At 40.9% G+C, this 20,896-nt stretch overlaps 2 protein-coding genes across 2 annotated transcripts; both read right to left on the bottom strand.

Annotated features, from left to right (window-relative positions):
• Positions 1-204: 204 nt before the first annotated feature.
• H2BC18 (H2B clustered histone 18) lies at positions 205-18,691 on the bottom strand. The gene is made up of 2 exons (XM_016926085.4): positions 18,225-18,691; positions 205-396 (listed from the first exon to the last, which is right to left on the bottom strand). The coding sequence occupies exons 1-2, from the start codon at positions 18,599-18,601 to the stop codon at positions 273-275; spliced, it is 501 nt and encodes a 166-aa protein (XP_016781574.1). The 5' UTR covers positions 18,602-18,691; the 3' UTR covers positions 205-272.
• An 830-nt stretch (positions 18,692-19,521) lies between these two features.
• H3C13 (H3 clustered histone 13) lies at positions 19,522-19,979 on the bottom strand. The gene has a single exon (NM_001374558.1). It carries the CDS (start codon positions 19,970-19,972, stop codon positions 19,562-19,564), a length of 411 nt encoding a protein of 136 aa, NP_001361487.1. The 5' UTR covers positions 19,973-19,979; the 3' UTR covers positions 19,522-19,561.
• Positions 19,980-20,896: the final 917 nt, after the last annotated feature.

Raw genomic sequence — 20,896 nt, 5'->3', positions numbered from 1 at the left:
CAGCATTAGGTTGGGAGGGTGGGTCGTTAGGGGTCGTTCTTCACCTTCCAGGCTGGGTATGGAGACCTCTAAATTCATCCTAGGGCCACAAGAGCTTCTGTAAGAGTTCAGGCCCGTTTCAGAACACTCAGAGGTTCCTAGCCTGAGAAGTAATCCCCAAAGCAGACCAACCGGTTTGGGGTAAAACAGGAATAGTTGGGTCCATTCTGGATCTTTCCTAGCTAAATGCTTTCAGGATTTAGGAATATTTTCCTAGGAGGGCCAAGGATTAGCTAGACCTGCCCAGCGATTCCAGCCCTGAGAACCAGACAGAATGGAGGTATAGCTGACAGCTGGCTGGGAGGGGGATGACGGTCCTCACTGCCACCAGGCTTAGTTGGAGACAGATTCCCCGGGCTGTAGAGAGACAACAGTAGAAGCAAAGAGACCATTTGGGAGTCTAGGTGAGAGGCAGCGGCAGCCTGGACTAACATGGTAACAGTGGAGCTATTGAGAGTGGTCACATTTGGAAGATGTTTTGTAGGAAGTGTCAACAAAGTTTCTTATTGATTAGATGTAGGGAATGTGAGAAAGAGAAGGGGGGGGAACACGTAGATTTTGGGTCAAAGCAATAAATATTCCATTGACAGAATTGAGACAGCAAGTTGGTGGAGGAGGGGAACGGGGTAGCAAGAAGCAAATGTTTCATATTGGACATTTTAAGATTCCTATTTGACATTTAAGTGTAACTCTTGAAAAAGCAATGGATATATGAAGAATCCTAGACTAGAGATACAAATTTGCCAATCATCATATAGATGTGGTATTTAGAGTCAGGGGACTAGAAAGAACAATGTAAGGGGGAAGTACAGATAGAAAAAGGTCTAAGGCTGAGCCATGAAATATGCCACATTTTAGAGGTTGCGTAGAAGAGGTGGTAGCAAAGGATATTGATAAGGAGTACCAGTGAGGTAGGAGGGAAAACAGAGAATAAAACGTCTCAAGAAAGAGAGATCAACTATGTCAAATTCTCCTGAGAAAACTATTGGATTTAGAGTGGGACTGCACTAAATCTGTCGATCTTTTTGGGGCAGGGGCAGGAGGGAGAGGGTTAGGGAGGATTGATATCATTCCAACACTGACTTTCCAATCCATAAACAAGGTATAACTCTCATTTATTTATGTCACTGTTAATGTCTCACAACAATATTATAATATTCTCTCTAGATGTGTTAGATGTATTCTTAGGTCCTTCATTTTTGTGTTATCGTAAATGGTATTGTTAGAATCTTCAGAAGTAATTATTGGCCAGGTGCGGTGGTTCATGTCTGTAATCCTAGCACTTTGGGAGGCCAAGGTAGGCAGACACTTGAGCCAGGTGTTGGAGACCAGCCTGGGCAACATGGCAAACCCCATCTTTACAAAAAATACAAAAATTAGCCAGTGGCACACGCCTGTAGTCCCAGCTACTCAGGAGGCTGAAGTAGGAGGATCAATTGAGCCCAGGAGGCAGAGGCTGCAGTAAGCCAAGATCGCACCACTGCACTTCAGCCTGGGTGGCAGAGGGAAACCCTGTCTCAAAAATAAATAAATAAATAAATAAATAAATAAATGATTATTACCAGTCTCACAGCTGAGGCAGAAATTTAAAACAAATAAATAATAAGTACTGCATTTATTCACTCCAAGAAAAGTAAAAGCTAAGGCCCAGAATGTGGCAAGGCAAGGGTTAAAAAGAAGAGAACAAGTTTTCCTCTGCCTTAGCAAGCTTACTTCAAGGACAGTTATAAGATAACGCTGTCCAAATAGCCAAGGTCAAAGGAATAGGCTCCAGACACCCCTCCCTTCCAGAGCAAGGTTGAAGGAAAAAAAAGAGATTCTTTTACTGTTACTCTTTCCGCAGGCCTCTTAAGCATTATTTACAAATGTCTGTATTTAGCCAGTTTTTGTTTTTCTTTCGATGCAACTACAAGGTCACCAGCTATGCAAAGTCACAAGTTATGTTATGCTATAGATTATGTGACCTGTCACTGTATGATTAACTGCTTTTGTTTTGTGTCTGTAAGGCCGCTTATAAAAACCCCACTCTGTCTTTATTCAGTGCTCAGCTTTTTAGATGCAAACCTGCTGAGCCGTGCGTACCTAAAATAAACAACAATCCTCCTGTTTTTCCATATTGGCCTCTCCTTTCCTCAGTTTACCACAACATAGCCATAATAGTATAAAAACTGAAAGACCCTAAGACACATATACATTAAGCTTGGCAACGGAAAGCAGGATGTCACACACACACAAAGCTAGTAATGTGAAAATCTGGTCTTGCATAAGGTCTTTTAGGTACAGACCTCTTTGTTAATGCACATTGGCAGGAAAATGGGAACGAATAAAATTGCTTGCTGTCCTTCTCCCTTTATTCTCCACTTCTTGTTTTTTCTAAATGTGGGGTCAAAACTTCCATGAGGGTAAGAAGTTCAGTTTTCTGCCTTTCCCCTTCATCTCCCTATCACACATGTATACTACTCCTTAACACTTAGAGAAGATAAAAAAAGAGTAAATTGTGGAGAGGGAGCATATGTGAAAGTAAAAGATTCCCAGACATAATATGGGAGTTAATGGAGAAAGAAAATCTCTAAGGAAGACTAGAAATAATTGGGTTAGGGATTCTCGAGAAGTAAATTAAATTCCCCAACTGTGGTATTCTCTGAGAAGATAATTTTGAAGAAGCAATGGCATGATATCCAGTGAAACAGCAGTCCTGTGGAGCCTGGCTGTGACTTCAAGGCCCAGTTCTTCTGGAAGGGCAGAAAAATACTTCGAAGAGGAGAAATGAGCATTTATATAGGTTTATAAGTACCATCTTTATTTTAGAAAATAATCATTTTCTACCTTGAATTCTAGTTTATTGTGACCAAAGATTGTAAAATTTCAGGATATGGCTGAATTAAAATCTTGGTCCTGCACTTAAATAGCTCCTTGAATTGCAATTTCTTATCCCAATTATTTTATCCTTTCATTCCACTGTGAAATCTATATCATGGCACTTAATAGTCAACTTTATTATTTTAACAAATGCTTATTTACCTTTCATGGGTTATTTCATTTAGCCTTCATAATATCTGTTGTCATTGTCTCACACTCAGTCGGTGATTTTTAATACTATTCTATTATTTTGATCAATTTGTATAATATATTCTCTCCTCAGTGTTTGGTAAAGCTGTCTGGGCTTGCTTTTGTTTGTTTTTTGAGACAGAGTTTCGTTGTGTCACCCAGGCTGGAGTGCAATGGCACGATCTCAGCTAACTGCAACCTCCATCTCCCAGGTTCAAGTGATTCTCCTGCCTCAGCCTCCCAAGTAGCTGGAATTATAGGCACACGCCACCACACCTGGCTAATTTTTGTATTTTTAGTAGAGACGAGGTTTCACCATCTTGGCTAGGCTGGTCTCAAACTCTTGACTTCAAATAATTCACCCACCTCGCCCTTCCAAAGTGCTGGGATTACAGGCATGAGCTGCCGCACCTGGCCTTGGTGCTATTTTTAAGGATATGTATATCTGATTTTTTTTCTGTTTCTCTTATAGTTAATTCTTTATTCAGGTATTTTACTTTTCTTAGCTCAACTTTGGTAATTTGTATGGAAAAGTCAACATTTTGTCTACATTCGCAAATATATATCAAAAATACACATCATTTTAATATCTTCTATATCTAGTATTACTTATGTGCTTTTTCAATAGTAAGTTTACGGAAGGATTAACTCTTAATTTTCTTTTCAGGGAACACAGTGTTTGGTTTTATAAATTCCATTTTGGTGGAATAGGAAGGTATGATCTGTTTCATTGACTATGCTTTCATCTTACTTTATGCCTTCTACTTTCCACAGGTTTTTGTTGTGTTCCTTTGTTAGCATTTGAGTTAAAAACTTAATTCTCTCTCTGTTGCTCAGGCTGGAGTGCAGTGGCATGATCTCAACTCACTGCAACCCTCCGCCTCCCAGGCTCAACGATCCTCCTGCCTCGGCCTCCCTAGCAGCTGGAACTATAGGCGTGCACCACGACATCCAGCTAATTTTTGTATCTGTTGGAGACACAGGGTCCTGCCATGTTGTCCAGGCTGGTCTCCAATTCCAGAGGCAATAATTGGGAGGCCAAGGCGATCTGCCTACCAATTATTTTCTCTTAAATGCATTTTAAAGCTACAAATTTTCTCTTGACTGCTTCATGTAGGTTTTAATATTATTTGCCATGAAATATATTTCACAGTGGAATGACAGATAATTGGGATAAGAAATGGCAATTCAAGGAGTTATTTAAATATAGGGCTAAGATTTGAATTCTAGCTTACTGGGACCAAAGCTTGTGAAGTCTCAGGGTATGGCTGAATTATAGTGCTCTTGTTATTTCTAAAGAGTGTATAATTTTTATTCTGATATCCCCTTTAACCCATGTGCTTTTTCCTAAGAGTACAACTTAAAGAGGGCATGTTTGATTATTTTATTGTTTTATAATCAGTTAACTATGCCCTGGTCCTATATGGTTTCAGCTTTTCAGCACTTGTTGAGACTTAATTTGCCATCTCACTTATGGCCAATTTTTGTCAATATTCTATGTGAATTTGAAAATAATGTAACTTTCCTATTTTGAATATAAGATGTATAGGCATAATTATAGTTATGATTAATCTTATTAACCGTGTTCTTCAAATTCTCCATATCCTCAATAAGTTTCAGTCAACTAGATCTGTCAATTCCTAAGAAAGGTATATTAAACTTATCACTGTGATTGTTGACTTACATGCACATATGTGTATGTATCCTTGTTAAATGCAAACAATTCATGGTCATTCGTTAATGGAGCACTACCTTTATGAATATGATATACCCTTCTAGTGCCATATATAAATGTATTTTTAAACCGACTTTAAAAAAAAAAAAAAAAAGAGGAACTTGCTCTGTCACAAGGCCAGAGTGCAAAGGTGCAATCATAGCTCACTGCAGCCTCGACCTCCTAGGCTCAAGCAATCCTCCTGCTTCAGCCTCCTAAGTAGCTGGGACTACAGGTGCATGTAACCATGCCTGGCTAATATTTTTACTTTTTGTAGAGACAGGGGTCTTGCTTTGTTGCCCAGGCTGATCTTGAACTCTTGGCTTCAAGTGATCCTCCTGCCTCAGTTTCCCAAAGTGCCAGGATTACATGTGTGACCCACCATGTAAGCCCACATTTTTCTAACTTCTTCAGTAATAATATCTATATCCTATTTATTTATAACATAAATCTTACTTAGCTTGTTTTACTTCTCTTCACTCTTGCTTTCCCTACCACCCTTCTACATCACCTGGAATTTGAATTCCAGGTTTTCTTTTTAATTTTCTAGAATCTAAATTCACTTTGTTTAGCAATATCTTTTACCAAATACATGACCACCTTTGCTTCCATTATCTCACATCTTCCCTTATGATATTTTTAAAATTATTGCTGGAATAGAATTCTGAAAAGTCACCCACACTTAAATGATAGTTTAATTGAATTCAAAATTATTTTCCCTAGATTTTAAAAAATAATGCTTCGTGTCTTCTTATATCCAGTGGAGCCCAAATGAGTTGGATGTAAATTTGACTTCCATTTCTTCATAAGCATTTTCCCTGAATATGTTTAGAAATTTCTCTTTGTTCCCAAATTTTGTCACTGTGAATCTAGGTGAGGGTCCTTCTCATCCTGTATGCTCAGAATTTAATAGGACCTTGCAATCTAAGGATGTATGTATGCATTTAGATCCTGTGAAATATCCTCCTTTTATTCCTTTATTTTCTCATGACTATGGTTGCATACTACACAATAGTAGGTTGTACACTACACATTGGCAAATCTTACTATTCAAATGACAGCCCCTGAAATTGTGCAGTGCACAATCAGCAAATCTTATTTGGTAGATTTGTATTTTATTTCTTACATGTTCTCAATTCTCCCCTCCTCTCTAACTCCTCATCCTGTTACATGAGTTTGGAACATCTGGATCTATTTTTCATATCATTTAACTTTTCTTTCATCTCTGCATGCATCTTTTTATATGGCTTTGTGGAGGAATTTCTGGCTTATCTTGATCATCATGAGGAGGGAGAAACTCAAACTATGTGTTTCCTGTGCTTTCACACTACAACAATCAACACAGAAGACTGACGGCGGAGGGGGGTTCTCCACACAGCAAGCAAGCAATCAGTTCTGCAGTGGACACCAGCTGAGTGTACTCCAATTCAATTTTTACACTATTTATCAGGAGATCCCACAGGTTGAGGACTGAGTCTACCAGACTGCCCCCACTTCAAATGCCAGTTCCAAGTCTGGGCCTCCAGAACTTCTGACCAACCATTTCCAAGCTGGGGTTCCCATGGCTTCCTCCTTTGCATTGTATTAATTTGCTACAGCAGTTCATGAAACTCAGAGAAACACTTGGGTTTACTGGTTTATAACAAAAAATACAGATGAAAAGATGCATAAGGCAAAGTATGGGGGAAGGAGCATGGAGCTTCCATGCACCTCCACTGGGTGCGCCGCCCTTCAGGAACCTCTACATGTTCAGCTATCCAGAAGCTCTCCAAGCCCTGTCCTTTTGGGTCTTTATATGGAGGCTCCATTGCATAGGAATCACTGATTAAACCATTGGCCATTGGTGATCGGCTTAACCTTCAGCCCCTCTCCCCTCCCCGGAAGTTGGAGGTGGGCTGAAAGTCCCAACTCTCTAATCCTCCCCTTGTTCTTTCTGGTCACCAGCCCCCATCCTGAAGCTACCTAGGGGCTGCCAGACATCAGTCAACTCATTAATAAACAAAACGACATCACACTTTGGTGTTTCTAAGGATTTTAGGAGTTGTATGTCAGGAAATGGGGTTGAAGACCAAATATATATTTCATAATAGCACAATCTTTCAGCTTATTTATTTTCTCTTGGCTTTATCTATCCTGTTCTGGATTTATCCCTTGTTGAATTTTTATGTCAATAATCAAATTTTAAATTTCCAAGATGTGGGAGCGCCCAGTTACTTGGCACATTTTCCTGCCTCCTTGAACCAAATGACCGCACTCACTGCTGGGGTCAAAGATGTCAGTCACCAGCCAGACATGGTGGTTCACACCTGTAAACCCAGAACTTTGGGAGGCCAAGGTCGGTGGATCCCTTGAGCCCAGGAGTTTGAGACCAGCCTGGGCAAAATGGTGAAACCCCATCTCTACAAAAAATACAAAAATTAGCTGGTTGTGGTGGTACATGCCTGTGGTCCCAATTACTGGGGAGGCTGAGGTGGGAGGAGAGCTTGAGCCCAGGAGGTTGGGGCTGCAGTGAGTTGAGATCGTGCCACTGCACTCCAGCATGGGTAATAGAGCGAGACCCGGTCTCTAGAAAATAAATAAAAAGACTTCAGTCACCAAGGTAAGGAGATGGGTGGATATTCCTACTGTGGTACCTGAACTGTCATCCTGTCAGTTGCCCCAAGACCAACTTTTGTCTCCTGGTTCCAAAACATGTGGATCATTTCTTGGTCCACTCCTGTCTTCTGCAGAAGTCCTCCTTGGCACTCTTCACTGTTACCCCATCTGCCATCTTTGTCAATTTTTTATCATTTCTAGGAATTTGGGGTGGAATATGAGAAGAAAGCAACATATCTTCAGGACACAATCTTGAATCAGTAGCTATTTTTCACCTGTGCATTAGAGATGGGAAACTTGCAGAGCACTTAACAGGACTTCCCTACGATCACCAACTAGTATTTATTGAATTGTTTATTAGTAGGAAACATTAAGCAATTATCCTTCATAAAAACATTATGAAGTAAGCATTACTACATTCCCAGTTTTAAGATGAGAAAACACAGATTAAAAACATCCTAAAGAGCAGAGCCAAGTTACACTCCAGGTGGTCCGTCTCAGAAGCCTGAACTCTTTACTAATACACTATACGATGGCATATCCGGGTGATTTTGGGAACACATTATACTTCTACCCTGCCAGGAGGGCCAAATATATTTACTTTGTCATCTCTGTGCTGTAAGGGGCCACATTTCTACCCATCAACTCAATCTACATTACTCAAGCATGCTTATAATTCATATGTTATTTCCTCATGCCAGGAAGAACAGTCACAGTTCTGTTTCACTATGCTTTTATCTTTGAGACTCAAATTCCCCCCTCCCCACTATAAATTATTTGCACATACTAGTCTAGAAAAATTTAATATGCCACTTTCCCCCACAAACACATCTCCACAATCATAAACACCATGAAATAAACTTCTCTTAGACAAATGAAAAAGTTTCTTACCTTTTTCTCCAGGCTAAGGATCGAAATTCAAGTTTTACTTGGTTAACTCTCCTGCTAATCTGAAAACTGTCTTCTACTCTATAGATGCTTGCTGTTTCAGGGGGGCAGGCGGGAGTTATTTAAGAATAATTTCCATTACCTAATACCTTGATACTAATGTGAAAAAAATTATGAAAATCAGAGGTCAAACACTTAAAAAGATCCACGAAAAATCTCCTACAAAGACACTTAAATAAGTAAAATCATCAAATTTTCATAATGTGACAGGGAGAAGATTGAAGAAACCAAAAAAAGCAAGTATGTTCCTTTGCTGGAACTAATCCTATGGCTAATATATATACAAGTTAATCAGCATACCTTTCTCCTGCTCATTATTCTACATATAATATGGGTCTTAAGTAAGTAAACATTCCAAACTAGATGAAATACAGTTCCAGAGAGAAATTATAAGTAGTTTAAGACTTAACTCTTTGTATTAGTCAGAGTTCTCCAGAGGGACAAAACTAATAGGGGAGACATATATCTATAGATAGATGATAATAGATTAGATATAGATATATTAAAAGGAGTTTATTAAGGAGAATTGGCTCACATGATTACAAGGCAAAGTCCTACAGTGGGCCGTCTGCAAGCTGAGGAAGAAAGAAGCCAGTAGTGGTTCAGTCTGAGTCCAAAAGCCTCAAGAGTAGGGAAGCCCACAGTTCAGCCTTCAGTCTGTGGCTTAAGGCCCAAAAGCCCCAGGCAAGCCACTGGTGTTAAGTCCAAGAGTCCAAAGGCCAAAGAACCTGGAGTCTGATGTCCAAAGGCAGGAGGAATGGATGGAGGCATCCAGCACAGGAGAGGGATGAAAGCCAGAACTCTGCAAGCCAGCTTAGCCCACCTTCTCTCTCCTGCTTTGTTGTAGCTACCCTGGCAGCCGACTGGATGGTGCCAACCCACATTGAGGGTGAGTCTTCCTCTCCTAGTCCACTGACTCAAATGTTAATCTCCTCTGGTAACACCCTCACAGACACACCCAGAAACAATACTTAGCTATCTAGGCATCCTTTAATCCTATCAAGTTGACACCTAATATTAACCATCACACCCTAGGATTTAGAATTTTCTTAAGAACACTGAATGACCCTTGCCCAGGATCGTATCTGTGCTGTGTCTGAAGTCTTAGACTCCCTCCTGGCCTAAAGAATTTTCCTTCAATGCAATGAAAAATGATAATCCCACAAACTAGAAACCAAGACTTGTGCAAAATCAAAACATTGCAAAGGTGGGTGTGGGGAAATCAAGCTATTATCTTTAGGTTATTCTATTCCTAGGTGTTTAAAACACTAATATTAAAAAGTGATATGGAGCTTCACCTACCCTCTGGTAATTTGCAGTTATTGTCCTTTGATCATGTAAAGCAACTGAGATCATTTGCTCCTGACTTCACGTCACTAATCTATATCCTTCATTTTTTGCTCCAAGTGTTCCTTCTTCTGAGTGCCTAGTGCTGCTCCAGTACCTAGATATCTCTCTCTCCCCCTCTCTTTCTGTCTCAATATCCAATCAATCCCAAGCTGTATTACCTCTTTACCAACTTTGGGAAAGTGGACCAGTATCCAGGCTTGGATAAGCCAAGGAAAAATACTAAGGAACTGCTTAAAGCTCTAGTAGTTCTTCTACTTTGCTGTTTCTGGCTTTGGCCATCTAAAGCAAAGTTCCTTGGATTGGTTGACAGTGAGATAGTCTCTAGATTCTTGTGTCTCTTTTTAGTAGGACCACCTAAGATGTATCATCCATTGTGTAATGAGTTCTTGACCAAAGAAAAGAAATCTTAAGGTCTTCGGACTCTGTCATCTTTCTTGTTTGCCACTCTTTGGACTGTAATTTGAAGAGAAAAAAACCTTGTTTTCTTGCTAAAATTTTGGATGCTGAGTAGTTGACAACAACAGTAACTTCAGCTAGAAAATGCTGGAAACAATTTAATAAGCAGAAATGATTAACTCCAAAATCATCAACATGACTCCACCAACCCCATTTTTAAATTTCTATTTAAACATTTCCCAAATTATTTGCACATTCTTCTTTTGGCTGTAAGTCTTGTTTTTCTCTATGCTAGCTAATAGTTTTCTAGATAATTTCTATTCCCTTGACTTGTTCTTATGTTAAATCCTCAAAATTAAGAGCTTTCAACTCAAAAATCAGAAATAGGAAAGTGTTTAATGAAATGATTTCACTTTTTTCTGAAATTATTGACATGAAGTATTAAAAGCATCATCTGATAGAAAAAGAAAGTACTTGCCAAATGTTATATCGGCCTTTATAGAGCACTAGTAACAGACACTATAAAGTCTCTTGTTTCCTAATTTATTATTTTCCTAATGGGCCACATAGCAGACACTGAAGGTTCTACATAACAAAGGTCCTACAAGTAAATTGTGAAAATCCCTTATTGGATGGTGTTTTTAGAATACAGAAGGTCTTATTTCCTTAATGCAAGATGCTTAGGGAAGTCACTCTCAAGTCACTAGAAATCTATTAAAGCACCACTTGCTGGAAAATGGAATGTGCTCTGGAAGTACAATGGTGCTCTTGCTAGCGCCTTCCTAACCATAACAATAATAAGAACAACACTGATCAAATATTTACCATGTTCCAGCCACTGTACTAAGTGCTTTGGGTACATTACCTCATTTAATCTTCATATCAAGCCTAGAAGGTAGTTTCCATTATTTTTTCCACTTTACAGGGGAATAACTTGAGGATCAATTTGCTGTAAGGAAGTTTATTTATCACAACAAGTAAAGAAAGTTTTCCAAGGTCATACAGTCCTTACGTGGGGAAGCTATACTCAAAGCTGATGTTCATCGCCACTACAGGCTAGTGCCTTCTCAGCAAGAACTACTCTTACAGTGCTAAGAGGAGAAATGGGCAAGGTGGTAAGAGCCAGAATATCTGTTGTTGATATTACAGATACAGCTCTGAACTTAAGACCCTAAAAATGATCTCCAACCTCAGTTGCCTCTGAGATGCCTTCAGCATGATATGTGATCATGTGAGAGCCATGTTATGTGTATTCTTTTTACCACCTCTTCTGTATCCATCTGGAGATAGTTCTCTTTTCTGTTTTTTCTAGAGGAAAAAAACAACGACAAAGAAACAGGGAGATCTTAGCAGAACCAAGGCAGATTAGATATTAGCCTTGAAAATGGTGACAGCAATCAGTGATATTGAACCTGAAATAATTTAAATAATTATCGGGGACTTACCAGAGCTAAGTTCGTGGACCACTGGGATTTCTCTTATTTGGGTCTCATAGTCTTCCATAAAGTGATGGGACTATAATTGTCCATCTTCAAGTATCCTTCTATGACTCATGTATAATCCCTTGACTTTTAGGAGATTCCTGGCAGTTAATGTCAATACTGCCCTTCATAATGCTTCTGATTTGCTTAGGTAAGGTCCTTAAATACCCAATGACTTACACTCTGAGGCTTCTAAACTGGTATGTGGACCTCGGTGGTTGCAACTTCACCCAAATCCTCATTCTGTGTTGTGCTGTCCCTAATTTAGAGGGCAAAAGATTTCAAACTCAATCATTTCTTGTTAAATTCAACTCTTGGAGCTCCACCTGTCATAAACACAATCCCATTTCCCATGTACTCAGTTACTTCTGTTTCTCGAATCCATCATTCATCCCATAGATATTGAGTGCCTAATGTATTCCAGATATAGTTCTACATAATAGGGATACAGCGGTGTATGAAACAAAGCACCTACCTTCATAGGACTTATTCTGAGGAGGTAGGAGGGGAGACAAATGATATAATAACTTAGACTATATCTGAGTAATACAACAAATAAGTCTTTAAAAACAGTGGCTTGAATAAGATACAAGTTTATTTATCTTTCATGTAACAGTCCAGGGCTAACAGAGCAGTTCTGCCATCCTCATCACAGGGCTTCTGCCTCTGGGTCCAAAGTAGTTGCCCCAATTCCTGCCATCACATCTGCACCCCAGCCAGTGGAGAGGGTAAGAGGGCAAGGGCAACACATACATATTCTTTTTTAGGGCACAAACTAGAAATAATACATGCAACTTCCATTCACATCTCATTGGCCCCAAACTTTGGACAAACCCAGATGCAAGAGAAGCTGGTAAATTAGCCTTTAATTGAGAAGCCAAGTGCCCAGAAAGCAGGGAGTTAGAGTATACAAGGAAAGATCATTTTTATGGATATCAGTCTCATTCAGAAATAAACAAATAAATACATTGGTATTCAGATGGTATATGGAGAAAAATTAAGAAAGTTATGAGAGGCCGGGCGCACTGGCTCACACCTATAATCCCAGCACTTTGGGAGGCCGAGGTGGGTGGATCACAAGGTCAGGAGATCGAGACCATCCTAACACAGTGAAACCCCGTCTCTACTAAAAATACAAAAAATTAGCTGGGTATGGTGGCACTTGCCTGTAGTGCCAGCTACTCGGGAGGCTGAAGCAGGAGAATCGCTTGAACCCAGGAGGTGGAGGTTGCAGTGAGCCGAGATTGCACCACTGCACTCCAGCCTGGACAACAGAGCGAGACGCGAGACTCCGTCTCAAAAAAAAAAAAAAAAAAAAAAGTTATGAGATAAGGAATACCAAGAAGTGAGGAAAGAAAAGGAGGGGAGCTTGTTATCTTACCTAAGATGTTCAGGGAAGACCTCAATGACAGTTGGTAAAGTAACTTCTGAGCAAAAGCTTACAAGAAATTAGGAAGCCAGTCATGCAAGTATCTAGGGCTGAGCCTTTGAGAAAAGGAAATAGCAAGTGCAAACATCCTGAGATAGAAGGGCCTTGATGTATTCAAGGAAGTACAAGGAGAAAATTATGATGAAATGGAGCAAAACAGGTAAGAGAGAGGGTCAGAGAAGTGAATGTGGGCCTTGATGCTGAAGCCATTGGAGGGTTTTCTGTTGAGGAGGAGTATGGGAATGATATGATCTGACTTATGTTTCAAAAAGTGTACTCTAGCTGCTTTGTGGGAAATACAGGAGGGAGAGAGCAGAATCAAGGAGGCCATTTAAAACGCCATTGCAAATATCCAAGAGAGGTGGAAGCTTGGAGCAGGGAAACAGTGGTGGAGGTGGTGAGATGTGGTTGGATGCTGGACATATTTTGAGCCAAGAGGATTTTCTGATAAATTGCATTTGGAAAATAAGAAAAAGCTTATTCACTCACCAGTCTAATAGTCACACCAGTCTATAATCCCAGCACTTTGGGAAGCCAAGGCAGGTGGATCACTTGAATCCAGGAGTTCAAGACCAACCTGAGCAACATAGTGAGACCCCATCTCTACAAAAAAAAAACTCTAAAAATTAGCCAAGCATGTGGCATGCACCTGTAGTCCCAGCTACTCAGGAAGCTGAGGTGGGATGATCACTTGAGCCTGGGAGGTCAAGGCTGCAATGAACTGTAATCATGCCACTGCACTCCAGACTGGGTGACAGAGCAAGACCCTGTCTGGGAAAAGAAAAAGGCATGGCGGGGGGCGGGGGGGCGGGCGTGGTGGTTCACACCTGTAATCCCAGCACTTTGGGAGGCCGAGGCAGGCAGATCACCTGAGGTTGGGAGTTCGAGACCAGCCTGGCCAACATGGTGAAACCCCATTTCTACAAAAATACAAAATTAGCTGGGCATGATGGCTGGCATCTGTAATCCCAGCTACTCGGGGGGCTGAGGCAGGAGAATCGCTTGAACCTGAGAGGCAAAGGATGCAGTGAGCCGAGATTGTGCCACTGCACTCCAGCCTAGGTGACAGAGCAAGACTCCATCTCGAAAGAAAGAAAAAGAAAGAAAGAAAGAGAGAGAGAGAAAGAGAGAAAAGAAAGAATAACCACACCCCAAGAAAATCAAGCTAGGACCATGGTGAACAATGCTCCAAGAGTGTTCTGATGCTGTAAACTGAGTGTGATGTGCATAAATTGTTTTGCACTCTGCAGGTAGGAGGGTGGGATAGCCAAAGCTGTTCAATATAATAATATTAAAAAATAAAATCTCAATTGAAGTAAAATACAAATTTTCTTAAGCAATATTTTAAAGTAAATGGAAATGTTACAACCTGGATGAGGGGTGAGGAATTAATAACCTCTAATCACAGAATAAAAATGGAATGAGAATTCCATCTACCCAAATCAGACAATTAAAAAGTTGAAAGAGGTTACAGTAAAAACTGGGTAAAACTAAAACTTAAAAAATAATTTCAGAGGATACATGATATACTCGTCACACAGAAAACTCCAGTTGAACCTTATGGACTTGAGGAATGGATACCTTTGTGTCTCCATCACTTAGCACAGTAGCTGGCACCATGTAAGTTCTCACAGAATTTTCCTGAACTCTCCAACCAGAGGCAACCTTTCACTCTCCATTCACATAACATTTCCTTCTTTCTCTTCTTTTGGGAATAACATATCTTGCTTGAATTATATTTATCTTTATGCCAGTTTAATTCTCTTTTAGATTCATTTACATCTTTGTATCCTCTAGCTCATTATTTTTTCAAAATAAAATGGATTAACATAAAAAATTATTAAAGAGATAAACTAAAGGAAAATATTACAACCTGGCTGAGGGGCAAAAATTTTATGTTCAACATATATTTGATAATACATACTGAGAAAACACGGTCTACTTTTACTTTTCAAAAGTTTGTTCATGTTGACATTGTGGGGCCTAGAAGATTTTTATCAAGTTTTCTATTTTTGCCAAGTCATATGATCTGCTATAGTTCAGCTATAGTTAACCAAATGTAGAAAAGAAAAAAATTTTCCATAATATCTAGTAATTCTCCAAAACAAGCTTGTTCCTAGTTAAACACTGACATTCTTTGATAACTCTCACTTTATCCCACAGAGGTCATGTACTTATTTCCCATCTGTTGTCCTATGCTTGCATTCCAAATTCAGTTGCATTGACTTTTAGAACAGCTTTAAGAACTGCACCCAGTTTTAAAATACATTATTTGTCTAAAAATTATGACATGAGATTAAACTGTCATCTTTGTAGGTTTCTACACATACTCCAACTCATTCACCAATCCTTGAAAAGATTATGTAACCAATCTCAATGCCCTGACCCAGGCCAAGCCCATTTCTACATGTGCAGTGTTCTCTGGATCTGATATTTAAAGCCCCTTATCCTGATACTACACACCTTTTGTCTTCTGGAATGCACCTCTCTTCTCATCCTTTTTCAAGGCACTAGAAAAGCAGACCATTTCTGCAGCACCTCAAACCAGGGTGAGAAAGCTCCACTCTAATCTCATCATTTTAGCTACATAGATACATCGGCTCAAGGGAAGATGCCAAGTGTAGTACTTTACCACTCTGAGGATTTTTGAATCTATAACAGTTGTTTCAACTGGGCCAATAATTATGAAGGGCAATAATTAAAAGAGTATCCATAGTAAAGGAGTAAGAAAAAAAGTTAGAAAAAAAGTAGAGAAAAATATTTACTAGAGTATTTACTAGAACCCACCACTCTCAGATCAATTTTCTAGTGTTCTGTTGACTGGCAACCAGTCAACAAACTTTCATTGAGAAGCTATTTTATAGTAGGCATTGGGATAGCCTTTGTGGAATAAATACCAAGAAGCATATGTCTCTAGCAGAAGACAGACAAGAAAATGTAAAAACAAGAAAAAGAAATTGAGGAATAAGCCTACAGTTTACAAAGCTACACAATTATTCGTTATGCAAGGAATGAGGTCTTAAGAGAAAGACTTCCCTGTGAACTACAATGAGATGAAAAAGCTTCTCAGAGTGAGATTTGAGCAAGAGTTTAAAAGAACTGACAGACTGATAAAAAGCTTCAAGTAGTCCAGAGGACTGAGTACTAAAACTCAGAACAATGTAACAAAAGCACAGAAGACAAAGTTAAGATGCTTTACATGACAGTAGAACATTTAGGCTAAGCTGGAGGACTGGGGAGAACAAGTGAAGAAGGTAAGTTTTGGCTAGATAATAGGTGGCTTTTAGTGTCAGGATGAGGATTTGGAAGTTAATCTTTTGGTCAGTGGGTAATAAATGATGGCATTTGTGTAGTTGAGCCAGTTGACAATGCTTTAACAACTTCAAAAGGCCCTGAAAAACATGGTCCCTAATCCTTAAGAAAAAAGGAACTCCTGACTTCAGGACCCTAAGCTAGGAGGAGATTGGATAAATTCTCTTATGGCCCAACTGTATAGAAAATAGACCACCTCGGCCGTCTCACTTACTGAGTAACCTTTCCTACCAGAGAATGTGCTATATATGATTTCTTTACTTTCAACAGAAATTTTGGATTCTTAGTTATCTTTCCCTGACCTCTTGTCTGGTGATCAGAAAAAGATGACTAAACTGGGAATCTTTATTTTCTAGTGGAAAAAAAACATGTATACCGCATTTTATATCTTTTAATTGGGTGTAAATTTGAACTTCAACATCATAAAAATTAGTAAAATTCATTTTAAGCACAAAATTGTTAATTCCCCCAAGATTTATCAAGAATGGCTTAATTTCAAAGGCTGTCAAGTTAATTATAAGCTAAGATTTTCCAGTTGCACCAAGGGTATATTTTATTTGGCAAAAGAGACATCCACTGGCTTTTGTCAGGATGAGTCTTGAGTTATTCAAGTTTTGAACTGAGAGGTCTTCAGAAATTCACCCCACATATTAACTGTGGCCTTCTCTACACCACAAATTCCCCTCCACTCATCCTCAAATTGTTTCCTTTCTCAGAACATCTGTGACACAAAGACTGTGACACACCCACAGGTCGATTAACATGAGGACCCAACACCTATTAAAACATCCACACTCCTGAGAACACTAAAAACCAAACACCTCGTCAGGTCCCACCTCCAGTCTAGCTGAATCAGGAAACCTCAGGAGAATCACCTGGAAGCAGGTTTAACAAGCGCAAAGGTGACTCTTATAATTGGGAAAGTTTGGAACCAAGACAGGGTTCTTGTCCTGGAGGAAGTATTTTCCTGTGGAGAAGGACCTGTAAACAGCCTATGAAGTGCTCAGCTTTCACCAAGCAAAGAAAAACATGGGCTGATAGGGTTAAGGAAACGTTTGACTGAAGAGGATTAAATCCTGAAGGTTAGGGATGTCTTTGGGCGCTGGGGTCTCTCAATCACCAAAGATCGACATTACAGGCCAGGTAGCTCTTTGTCCCCCGAGGACTGTCCTGTGCCTTATGCTTAGCACTCCTGGCCTCTGCCCATTGGATACTTCTAGCACCCCCCCCCAACACACACACACCTGACAACCCAAAACATCTACAGATATTGCCAAATACTCCACAGGGGGTGGGGTGGTGGCAATATATCTCCCTGTTTGAAGTCACTGGAATGGAAGTTAGGAGAGGATGGCTAAGTCAGAACTTGCAAAAAGGCTAAGGGACGAAAGCACATGGCTATATTAGACAAAGTTTGTGACAGACGCCTGTAGGTATACGGTAAGGAAAACAGATTAAAACACTAAGAAATATTAACAGGTTGGACCGAGGGTTTCTCATCTGCATGGGAAATCTCATCTCGTTCATTACTTTCAGAAACAAAAAGGATAAACGACTTTAAAGATACAGGTTAAAGGCTGAAGGGGTGTAGAACCACCCCCCGCCTCCTTCCCTCCATCCCTCCCAAATATCCCAGAACGAGTCAAACCTTTCTAATCTCGTAGCACAGATAACAAGCAACTCAGTAAGACTGGACGGGGATGACTGAGGGCCAACTCATTACAGGACTACAGGAAACTCCTTAGTCCTAAACCCGAATGCATCCGTGACCATGGTAACACTCCCTACCTGACCAAAAGCTATCAAACGCTCTGACAAGTGTTTACAGCTGCTTTCTCGATTACTGAAGTGGCTCTGAAAAGAGCCTTTGGGGTTAGGTGGTTTATCTATTGCGTCCCTTGCACACTCTTACTTCGAGCTGGTGTACTTGGTGACCGCCTTGGTGCCCTCGGACACGGCGTGCTTGGCCAGCTCGCCGGGCAGCAGCAGGCGCACGGCCGTCTGGATCTCGCGGGAGGTGATGGTGGAGCGCTTGTTGTAGTGCGCCAGGCGGGACGCCTCTCCCGCGATGCGCTCGAAGATGTCGTTGACGAAGGAGTTCATGATGCCCATGGCCTTGGACGAGATGCCGGTGTCGGGGTGGACCTGCTTCAGCACCTTGTACACGTAAACGGAGTAGCTCTCCTTGCGGCTGCGCTTGCGCTTCTTGCCGTCCTTCTTCTGCACTTTCGTAACAGCCTTTTTGGAGCCCTTCTTGGGAGCAGGAGCGGATTTCGCTGGATCCGGCATTTTTGCGGGAAAACAGAGAACAGAGACTTAAAGAAGTAATCCGAACTACCGCAAAACGGGCTGGTTATGCGCTACTTATAGAGCCTGTATGCAAATGAAGACTCGCAAAGTGCTGCGCTTTAATTGGTTAACTTACAACGGTGTCGTCAGAGGGGGTGGAGTCTATGTAAATAATAGATTCTAGTCTTGCTTCCTTAATGGTCACTGTAACAAAAGTCTTGTTATCCAATCAGAATGGTCCATTTCACACTAACCAGTTTTAAGCTAGGTGAAGCGATAGTTTCAACGGCTTGGGGTTTTTTTCTTGGTTTTCACTTTCCATTAGACTTACATACGGAAGAAATCTTAACGCCAGCTAGACAAGTTAACTCTCTTGCCTCGTTTTTGCATTTTTATTCTATACTTTGTGGAAATTTTTTTCTCTTCCTTGAAATACTACCTCAGCCCACACATTTTTAAAAATCGCCAGGTATTTACTCCCGCCCGCTTAAATTACTATTCTGGCTTGGGCACCGCCTGTAGTATGCAATGAGGAAGATGCTGAGCTTTAATTAAGCTTATACAGTTCCTAAATAAACCAGGAAACCAGTTTATAATTTTTAAGGGACTCGCCCCACCCTTACACTCAGGATCTTCCACATCTAGAAACTCCCCATAGTCTCTTGCCCCCATGCAAAACTTTACCCACAGAATTGGGAGCCGGACCTCTAGCCTTAAACCAGCGTGAAAATGCTCGGCCGGAACCACAAGGACCATGCCTCTGCGGCTTTCTCTACTGCCGGCCAACTCACGGCTGGGCTTTGGGTTCTGTAACGTCACCCACCGAGTGCCCCTGGCCCCTGGCCCCTGACCGCTGCGCAAGGCAGACGCACATCAGATGGAGAGCCGGTACAGCTGCTCTTGATGAAAACGGCAGTGGCTCTGAAAAGAACCTTTAGGTCGACCACTTAAAAATATGCCTTAGGCCCGCTCCCCGCGGATGCGGCGGGCCAACTGGATGTCCTTGGGCATGATGGTCACGCGCTTGGCATGGATGGCGCACAGGTTCGTGTCTTCGAACAGCCCCACCAGGTAGGCCTCGCTGGCCTCCTGCAGCGCCATCACGGCCGAGCTCTGGAAGCGCAGGTCCGTCTTAAAGTCCTGCGCGATCTCGCGTACCAGCCGCTGGAAGGGCAGCTTGCGGATCAGCAGCTCCGTAGACTTCTGGTAGCGCCGGATCTCCCGCAGAGCCACGGTGCCGGGCCGGTAGCGGTGCGGCTTCTTCACCCCGCCCGTGGCCGGCGCGCTCTTGCGGGCCGCTTTGGTGGCCAGCTGCTTTCTCGGGGCCTTGCCGCCAGTCGACTTGCGGGCAGTCTGCTTAGTACGGGCCATGCTGTCTCATTGACACGAGAGGGTCTAGGCAGTCATATTTATAGACATAGCTTCCTCTTGATTGGGCCTGAAAAGGAAATTTTCAAACTTGTGATCTCATTGGTTAAAATTCAATCCTCTTTACTGGGGCGGAAGATTGTTCTGCTAATCTTTCTTCCTTTATTATTTCCCCCTTTCCTGATTTTTTTCTGTAATTTTATCGATCACGGATTGTTTTTGAAGACTTTCCTTTAAATTAGTGTACCTTTGTAAAAGCAATGTATAAAGTGTTTTGCATCCCATTTTAACAGAGATTTTTTTTTTCCCCCGAATTCAAGCATGCCCTTCTATGAGCTATCAGCCTGTTTCAGGTTACCTGTTACTGTAGCTCTTCTACCATAGCTAACATTTATTTCATGTCTGGCATTTTGCTCAGCAAGTTAGATGCATTGTATACCATGAATGACCGAAGCTTAGCAAAAAAATATGTAATTGAAGGAATGAAAAAATTGATCTTATTTACTTGACCTTGGAACCCAGCCAAAGCCATTTCATGTGGGTAGTGTGCTGACCTATATTGACCTGATATTAGAGCCTCTGCCTTCCTTTAGTCTTTTCTCCCTGTGATGTGGTTCCTTCTTCCTCACCCTCACATCAATGGCCAATTAGGTCCTGCAGATGATAAGCTTCTAAATCAAAGAAGGACAACACCAGAAATATTCATTTCTCCTTTACAATGTAGAATAGTTTGTAAATTAGTGCTTATTAGCCAGATTACAAGTTAAAGTTTCAAAGCAAATTATTCATCAATTGCTGACTTGCTAACATTTTATTCAATAAAGTATTTTATAATGCTTAAAAGTTTAATATTTTTTTCTGTTCTCTATGAAGAGAGTAAAGATGCTTTGCTTTTTCAATTTCATGTGCTTTGAAGTATGTATTGTT

Source organism: Pan troglodytes, chromosome 1, assembly GCF_028858775.2.
Source record: "Pan troglodytes isolate AG18354 chromosome 1, NHGRI_mPanTro3-v2.0_pri, whole genome shotgun sequence".
In the NCBI taxonomy this organism is placed as follows: Eukaryota; Metazoa; Chordata; class Mammalia; order Primates; family Hominidae; genus Pan; species Pan troglodytes.
The sequence above is the reverse complement of the archived record's forward strand: the minus strand, read 5'-3'. Positions and strand labels throughout refer to the sequence as shown.

Bases quoted from the DNA above. Each gene is read 5' to 3' on its own strand.
- H2BC18 (XM_016926085.4), bottom strand. From the start codon at position 18,601: ATGCCGGATCCAGCGAAATCCGCTCCTGCTCCCAAGAAGGGCTCCAAA. The intron at 397-18,224 runs GTAAGAGTGTGC...GTCTCTCTACAG, and splicing joins ACCAAGTACACCAGCTCGAA to CCCGGGGAATCTGTCTCCAA.
- H3C13 (NM_001374558.1), bottom strand. From the start codon at position 19,972: ATGGCCCGTACTAAGCAGACTGCCCGCAAGTCGACTGGCGGCAAGGCC.